At 34.0% G+C, this 9,137-nt stretch overlaps 1 protein-coding gene across 1 annotated transcript; it reads left to right on the top strand.

Annotated features, from left to right (window-relative positions):
- Positions 1-5,399: 5,399 nt before the first annotated feature.
- Positions 5,400-7,643, top strand: LOC133800765 (putative germin-like protein 2-1). The gene is made up of 2 exons (XM_062238819.1): positions 5,400-5,889; positions 6,174-7,643. The coding sequence occupies exons 1-2, from the start codon at positions 5,772-5,774 to the stop codon at positions 6,707-6,709; spliced, it is 654 nt and encodes a 217-aa protein (XP_062094803.1). The 5' UTR covers positions 5,400-5,771; the 3' UTR covers positions 6,710-7,643.
- Positions 7,644-9,137: the final 1,494 nt, after the last annotated feature.

Genomic DNA, 9,137 nt, shown 5'->3' with positions numbered 1-9,137 from the left:
AAATGATGTTAACTGAAGAACCATGATCCACCAAAGTTCGTGCAACGATCATATTGGCAATTCGGGCTTCATATTGACATTGGATCTTCCTTGCCAATGTACAACTTCCAAGTTAGCATCTTGAACTTTGGAGGAATGGCAAGTGCATTGATTCGGTCAGAGAAGGAAGAGCCTTTCCTTATTTCTAAATTGATGTTAGTTAGTTTCGGGGCTGTCATTTTTTTTAACCAACTGTTTAATGGCATCAAGTTGTGCTTGGATACCTGGAGCAACTAGTGGCACAACTACTGGGGTAGCGACTGGGAGTGCTGCAACTTCATTTCGTGGTGCTGGAGGGATTACGAGTGCAATGGATCCCACATCATTAGACCCATTTCCTTCCTGAAGCTGGACAAGGACATCTTGCAAGTCACATCCTCTTTTTCCAAGTCTGTCAAAGACATTACTTCCTCTAGGCTGCCCCTCAACAATTTGACTATTTGCTCGAGGACCACCACGAGGTGGTCTAGCTGGAAAATTTGCTAGCTCTTGTTGCCTTGGTGGGATAAATAGTCCTTCAAGCTGCACATTTTTCTAGCAGGGATGTTTTGAGGCCCAAGTGGCTTGGCGGAACAAATTTTCCTCTCGGGTGCCCATCATTATGATAGTTGTCATAGTATTGATTGTCGTGGGGTTGGTAGTATCGACTATCCACTTCATCATCATCATCATCATCATCAGCACCATCATCATCATAACCATCCCGGTAGGATGTTTAATAGCTGCTACTTGCTTCTTGGTCATTTCTTCGTATGTTTCTTCTAGGACGGTGACCATGATTGCACCCAACTGAATGATAATGTTGAGGCTGCTGGCCTTGATTTTAACTTGTTGGTTGCTTGTTCCTTTGTTGTTGGAACTGATGACCAAGTCCTAGGTTTTGTGGATTAGGATGTTGCCCCCCTCTTGAGGTTGATTGCCTCAGTTTCCCCTCATCAGGCCTTTCAACTCCAGAAAATTGTCAACCACAATCTTGACCTTGGTCACGATTGGGTAACATTTGTTCATCTTAGTGGAGTTGACACGGTACTCCTGGTTGAGCTCCCCTGTTGGAGTGGTGACTTCGAGTTTGTCCAGGAGGAACTATTTGGTCTTGGGACCTTTTTGATTGGGCAGGTCCTAAGGCCTGACCAGCTGACCTTTGTGCCTCAACATTTGCTCAACCAACATTCTCAGGTTGAGGGTTCATTGGTTGAGGTATTGCAGCTTGAGTCTGCTACAAGAGGGATTCTAGCAGCCTTGCTGCTTCAATGTTACGATGATTAGCATCTTCTTGATGAGCTTCAAAGGCTTGTTGTTGTTGATCCATCCAAGATTGAAAGCCTTGTCTCTGCTTGTTCTGGGATTCAGATACAACTTCTTGGGTTGCCGCCGGATTTTCATGCATGGCAACAAACTGCTCTTGTATTTCTCCCACAACTTCCTTCAGTTGTTCAATATCAGGGTAAAGGTCTTCCCTCGAATCCACGTGGGCTCATCTCACCCAAATTCTCCTCGTGGAAGCAAGTCTCCAGGTGGAGGAACTTGCTGACTAGGGTGCAAATGAGGAATCTGAATGCTTGAAGGGCGGTCATACTGTCCAGTGGTAGGGTTCCTTTATTGTGGTTCCTGGTTTTGGCTTCTAGTGGTGATAGTCATTGATTCAGATGGATCTGATAAACTATGATCTTAGATTTCAACTCTCAATGAAAGCACCAAAATGTTTACCAGAACTAAGTCAATTTGAACGACAATAATTAATTTAATGAACTGAAATAAAGTAAAATGATACAAGGAATTTATAGTGGTTTGGCTCCAAGAGTTGGTAATGAACTATGTCCACGTGCACTTATATTATTCAAGAATATCTCAGAATCCAGATCAAGAAGGACAAGGTTCAACTAAGTTTCCCAAGCTTGAGAGAAAATACAATTCATTAGGGTTTTGTATGTAAAGTTCGCTCTAGAAAATAATGACTGTGATAGATCCTTATTTATAGAGTCTCTTAGAAGGCTATGATCCCTACAAAATAATCTAGGCCATACACGTGTAGTGTGGGAATTTTACAGCTTATTACATATTCAAAATATAATAGAAAGATACATTCAAATATCAATTACATAAATATCTTGTGATATTTCATAATATCTCATGAAATCCAAATCATTATGAGTGAATGACCTGTTCTTCGAGCAGACCTCCAATCAAGCAGCTTCATAAGGTGGCACCAACTTCCTTCCCTTTGATCAGTCTCCTTACCTTCAAGCAATAAATATCATGGATCTTTAATCTCCTACAAAGTAGACTTCTGCCTTCATGCTAATGAAGCCTACTCGAGTAGCTGATTTTTTTCAACCAACTCTCGGGAGTTTTGATGTCGTTTAATGTCATGTGTCCATTTCAATCGCCACAGCACCATGTCTAATTTTGGGTTAAACAATTTATTTTGTTAGTTTAAACTAAATTATAATGATATAAAATCTGTACATATCAATTTCTTTAATAAACAAACATTATTTATCATTTTATAGACTGCATATATTTGTTTTTATAATATGGGGAAGTTCTTAGGTAGGGGTATTACTTTTGCTCTCACTATAGGGGAGTTTTTTTTTGTTTTAATTTTCGGCACTTAGAAAATTTATAACTGAATTTATTTTTGTATGATGGCATCCACTAGAGTTATACTAGGCATACCGCCAATTTTCAGGAAATTCTAAATAATTTACTGTGCCAAAATCAGAGTTCAAATAGTTGGTTTTCTATACGCATAAAAAAATCAGGCGCACATGCAACTGATTGTTTGAACTTTGATTTCGGCACCGTAAATTATTCAGAACTTCTCAAAAATTAGCAAAATGTCTGATATAACTATACTATACGTCATCATAAAAATGAAATTGAGTTATAATTTCACGAAATGTCAAAAATAGAAAATGCCCCTATAGTAGGAGAAAAAGTGATGTCACTACCTAAAAATTTCCCTATAATATTAGTTTCAAAAATAAATTAGCCATTTTCTACAAAAAACTATTTGATGACTGCCTTTTTCGCTATCAACTTGATAACAAAATGTAAATAAAACAAAGAAGATTAATAACGAGATTTTACGTGGTTCATGTTATAAAACAACCCTAGTCCACGAGTCTTTAGTATTAGTGTTCTTGAAGCTTGAGATGGCAAGCTCTAATGGAGATTTTCTCAGGCAGCGTATAGAGCGCTCTGAGTAGAAGAAGTTGTTAACCCTTTTACAATGGTGCCCTAGGCCTATTTATAGAAGTTGAGGGCCATTAACTCTCTTAATGAGGAGTTATTACAAGAATATTCCCACATAAGTGAGATTAAAAGCCTAATTAAAACACATTTCTATGACAAAGGTGACGGTAGGCCCATGCGGATCGCACGAGGCCCAATTCGCAGGTTGCAGCCCACTCTTTCAAAGAAGGCATGTCTCTGACACTATCAGAATGCAGCTGCACGTTTTTCTGTGGCAGGCGACATTGTAGGAAATATCAATTGCCGAGTGTACGAACTCGACACCACTACTCGAGGCAACCAAAAAGCTGGTAGACGATCTTGTGGTGGCCTAAGGCTACAGTGAATGAATCCTGGTGCTCTCTCCAGGCCCCAAGGACAAATTCCTAGACCTGGAAGACTATCAGATCAAGAAGGCGAGACGACCGCTAGGGTGGTCCTCGAGACGTGCCCTCACTTGGAGACATCCACGTCTGAAAAGGGATAACGACTTGCTGGGAGGAGACTACACTCTGAGGAGCTCTGAGTGAGGTTTACAAAAGTTTACTATCTCCCGAGGAGCTTATTTACTTCTCTAATGACTGCCACATGTCCAATGATAAAATTACGGACAATACTATTGATTTCAGAATTTTTGTTAAAACAATAATAACAATAATATTGGAGTGTTTTATATTAATGGGCTTCTGAAAACTATATGTACATGTGGGTTCCTTGAAACCAGAATTAAGAAAAGTTGAACCCTTAATTTCAATTTATAGGATTGAGAAAAGTCAAGTCTAATACCAAACATTAGAAAGTGTTCAGAATTCTATTTCCGTCTCCAAATTCTAGTTATTGCTATGCGCCTGTAATGCATGTACTCGCTGTATCATATATGAATTACATTCTCTCAATTGTTCGTTTCTTTTCTTTCTACGTCGCAAATGTGTCCAACATTATAGAAAAATTGAGCACCTAAATACTACGAACAAAATAATTTCCCAAAACATTCATGAATAATTTAAAAAGTTTAATTGGTGAATCAGGGAAATAATTTTAAAAACAAATAAAAAAGTTTAGTAATACTAGTATAAAGGACCATGTCGTCAATAAGTTACTTGTAGGGGTAATTAAACAATTATTTTCATCATTACAGCGAGACAAGACGGTAAACGAAGCAAGAGCAAAATCACAGTAATAATTAGACCACATTCATATCAAGCATTCAATCCAAAAAAAATAAAAAATTACAAGCGCATGCATTGCTTCAATTAATTATTAAAAAAAAAAACAAAAATACACATGCACATGCACATACATACTATCATGCCCAATGCTATAAATTATTTATTTCCTCTACATATCTAAGACATCATCGGGTGCGGTAGCAGAAAAAATAAGAATAATAATAAACTTTAAAGGATAAATGATATTTTATTTTATTTTATTGAATATAAAGTGAAAATAACAATTATTTAAGATGTAAATTTTGGATAAATATTTTAAGATGGTCCACACTCCCTCTGCCAACATGCCTTAACAAATCCGTGTACAATAGAAGTACAAGTATAAATATAATCTTTTTAAAGAAAAAAAACTATCATTACTCTATTATTATATACGTACCAAAATCTATAAGAACTTAGTTTTTAAATTTTGTTTAGTACATACATAATAATGTAGAGTCTAAGCAAAGTAAGACATCCCCAACTTCGAATTATGAACATATAAGCAAAGTAGAAAAGGAAGCAGATAATGTCACATATAAATATATATTCCATTTGAAAATGGACGTTAAGGAATGAGCCATGTCATTATTTTTGGTAAATGTCCTCTATATATAAATAATAGCTTGAAGTATATAAGTTTAATTTATATACAGCATCATCTAAAATTGGGTGAAAGCTCAAAATTATGTAACCATCAGGTGCCTATATGTACAAGTATAATAAACCATTGGGAGTTTTCTGGTCAACGGCGAGGTAGATTTGTGGGAAGAATTATATTGTTATTCCATCAAATAATAGTGTGTGTATCGATAACCAAATATTTTTCCAAATAAAATGTGGTAATTAATTTTGTAAAAGATTTGCACTGTATCCGTATGAGAACACATAATATATATATATGTGTGTGTGTGTGTGTGTGAAAATGTAATATAAATAAATTGGAAGAGTCCGCATGAAGGAAGGCATAAGTAGTGTGTTCCCTAATATTTGAACATATTTGCGTTGGCCAAATATAAGAAAATGATCATAGCAGTGGCCACTCCCACTCTCCAAATCACTACTCACGTTTCTCAAGCACGCGGTCGTAGGCCAAGCAAATCTTTTGCCTTCCATTTAACGCCAGGCGTATCTTAATTAATTCTACACATTTTCCAAATTTGTTTTTTTTTTTTTTTTTGTATATAAGTAAGTCCCAAGTCCTTCCTCCACTTCAGAACTTAATTAACCATTTCCACATACTAATTACATATATATATAAATCTTGTTTTCTTCTGCTAATATCGACAAATGGCGAGTTGGATAGTTTTCTCAGGCTTTGGCGCTTGTTCCTTGTTAGTAATGCTAGCCGTAGCATTTGATCCTAGTCCTCTTCAAGATTTTTGTGTTGCAGATACATCAAGACCAGGTATGGCTATCTTTATATATTCTCCCTAGCTACAAAATTTGAACATATGCTAATTACCATCTTCATAATTAATTGACTATTTTTATAAGTCAAAATGAAAAAGAAAAAAACGTGTATTAATTGGGAATGTAAAAAATCTTTATTTATGTTATCTAGGAAAGAGAGAGGCTTAATAAATTTCTTCTGTAGAAATTTTCTTAACGTGTAAATCAAAGAAAATGAAGAGACAAAGAAAACTATGTAATTGTTATAAGAGAATTACTTTTGAACAATTGTTTGGACAGCGTTCGTGAATGGTCTGGCCTGCAAGGATCCAAAAAAGGTTACAGCCGATGATTTTCTGTTGAGCGGGTTTCACATATCAGGCAACACTTCGAACCCAATAGGGTCAGCAGTGAAGGCAGTTACGGCATCAGAATTGCCAGGACTCAATACTCTTGGAATTTCACTTGTTCGCGTTGACTATGCCCCGAGAGGAGTCAACCCTCTTCACACTCACCCTCGTGCCTCGGAGATCTTGACCGTTCTTGAAGGAAGTCTCGAAGTCGGTTTCATCACGTCAAGCCCCGAGAACCGTCGGATCACAAAGGTTCTTGAAAAGGGTGATGTGTTCGTCTTTCCTGTTGGTCTTGTCCATTACCAGAAGAATGTTGGCCATGGAAATGCTGTGGCCATTGCAGCCCTCAGCAGCCAAAATCCCGGCGTGATTATAATCGCTGGCGCTGTGTTTGGCTCAAATCCTGAAATGTCCGAAGACGTTTTGGCTAGGTCTTTCCAACTTGATAAAAATGTTATCAATTATCTGCAGACCAAGTTCTAGATCAACCACACAGTAACAGTAGAAATTAAACAGAGGATTGTGTGATACAAAAATTAAATCGTTACACTACACTAGCTTTTGGTCTAATCATTCATGTGTACTCTTACATCGTGATTCGGTCAAAAGCAAATACCAATGAAAACATTGGGAAAATGCAGGAATTGTGTCTTTTAAGATATGTTGAATCATCTGATAAAAAAAAAGAAAGATATTCTCACTATCACATGTCCAAATGTTGAATTTGACAATTTGTTCTTGCATGTTTCCTGGGAAATTCACTTGTTTGGGCTTAGGTGAAGTGGCAGAGATCAGTGGGTTAGTGACAAATTTCCGTTTATGTGAACATTACAATAACTATCATAATAACAAATAGGGGAAATTACATTTTTAATAGAGTGGGCAAAAATATGGGTTTTTAAAAAAAAAAGTTAATCTATGTCTTTTTTTTTTTAAGAATTTTCACTTTTATGAGTTGGTTTATGCCATAGTTTTACTCTTAATCAAATTTGGAAGGGTATGTTTGTAATTTGATTATTATTTTTTCAGGTTATTTATTTTTTTATATTGTTTTTATATGACTAATTTTATAGTAAATTTTTCTTTGGTTGTTTTGCGAATTTTATTTTGCAATATGAGTTGTTTTTAAAATTATTATTTATTTATTATAAACATGTTTTTTTTAAGATTGTATATATTTTTTTTCAAATCCTGAGTAGGGTAACCAGTTACTTGATTGATCTTAAAAAAAATCCCTAGAGCTAGGTTAAATAATATGCACTAGGAGGGGTAACTAGTTATCTTGAGATGAGTAACTTTCTGCCATAAGAGGGGTAACCAGTTACCTAAGAGGGGTGACGAGTTACTCATATTAAGTATGAAAATAAACATCAAATTTGAAGGAAAAAATGGAAGAACACTTCATTAAAAAAGGATGAAGAAGTAACTATGATTTTAGTAACATAAGTAACTAGTTACCATAAGAAACCATAAATACACACATACCAGAACGTGGAAGTAACCAGTTACCCTCAGAAATATACATACAAAGAATGTGAAGGTAACCAGTTACCCATTCACGTTTTCATATTTTTATTAGTTTTCTTTCCAAATTTTGGTATTCCTTTAAGTGTTGCAATAAAAAAAAAATGCTGAAAAATTGATTTGAATTTTTTTTAAATATAGTGGAAAAAACTATAAAAAAAATTATAATAATAAAAATTAATAAATAAAAAAATAGTAGAATAATTATGTAATGTTAAAATATATGTGTGAAAAAAATAAAAATAAAAGAATGAGAATGAGAATGAGAAAAGAATAAGAACAAAAATGAAAAAAAAAAACAAAAGAAATGATGAATGAAAAAAAATAGATGAATAAATAAGAATGAAAAGAAGAAGAAGAAGAAAAATAATGGAAAAATGAAAAGAAAAAAAAATATGAATGAAAAAATTGGTAGAAAAAAAAAGAAAAAAAATGGAAGAAGAAAAAAAAAAGAAAAAAAAAGTTCATATGTGTGAAAAAAGAAAAAAAATAGAAGGAGAAAATAATAAATACAAGAATGAATAAAAAATAGAATGAAAAAAAACTGAAAAAATATGAAGAGAAAAAACAAAATAATACACATGAAAGAAAAAAAATAGATAAATAAATAAAAATGAAAAAAAAAAAGAAGAATGAAGAAATGGAAAGAAAAAAAGGTGAAGGAAAAAATTGGTAGAAAAAAAAAAGAAAAAGGAAGAAATGGAAGAAAAAACAAGTAAGGAAAAAAAGAAAAAATAATAAAAAAATGATGAAAAAAATTAAAAAAAAAACAAAAAATTACCTTCAAAATCAAAGAAAACATAACTATGATAAAAAAATGTGACATTTCCATATTTTAGTTAGCTACTAATTGTGTTTTCCATACTTTAACTTTTTCTTTAATAAATTTTTCATACAAATTAAGAAAAGTATAACTCCCATATTTTTGTACATTAATAGTATAAAAGCCATATTTTTTTAAAATTCCCAATAAATAATAATTACAAAAATCACCAACCCAAATAATTCTCTTTGCACAAGCCCAATTTTTCAGAAAAAAAAACTTAAAATTTTGGTATAATTCCACAAAAGGTGGGATTTGCTTACTCGGCCCAAAGAAAAAAGGATAGCAACGTCGCAGTCTTAGGGCATGTTTGGCTCATTAACTCAAAAACAGTTTTCTGTTCTAAAAAACAGAAAATTGTTTTTGGAAAACAAATGATGTATTTGGCTTTGTTTTTTTAGAACAGTTTTTAAAAAACTGAGTTAAAAAAGACAAGAATTTAGAAAACACCTTATCTATGTTTTCAAAAGTTGTTCTCAGTTCTCAGTTCTCCCCTTTTTCTCTCTCAACGAAAATAGAAGAAGCAGTAATGGAGCTCTGAGCTCCTTCTCCTCCATCTCTCCG

The sequence above is a fragment of the Humulus lupulus genome, chromosome 9 (assembly GCF_963169125.1).
Source record: "Humulus lupulus chromosome 9, drHumLupu1.1, whole genome shotgun sequence".
NCBI lineage: Eukaryota > Viridiplantae > Streptophyta > Magnoliopsida > Rosales > Cannabaceae > Humulus > Humulus lupulus.
Note: the sequence above shows the minus strand (reverse complement) of the source record. Positions and strands in the feature narration are given on the sequence as shown.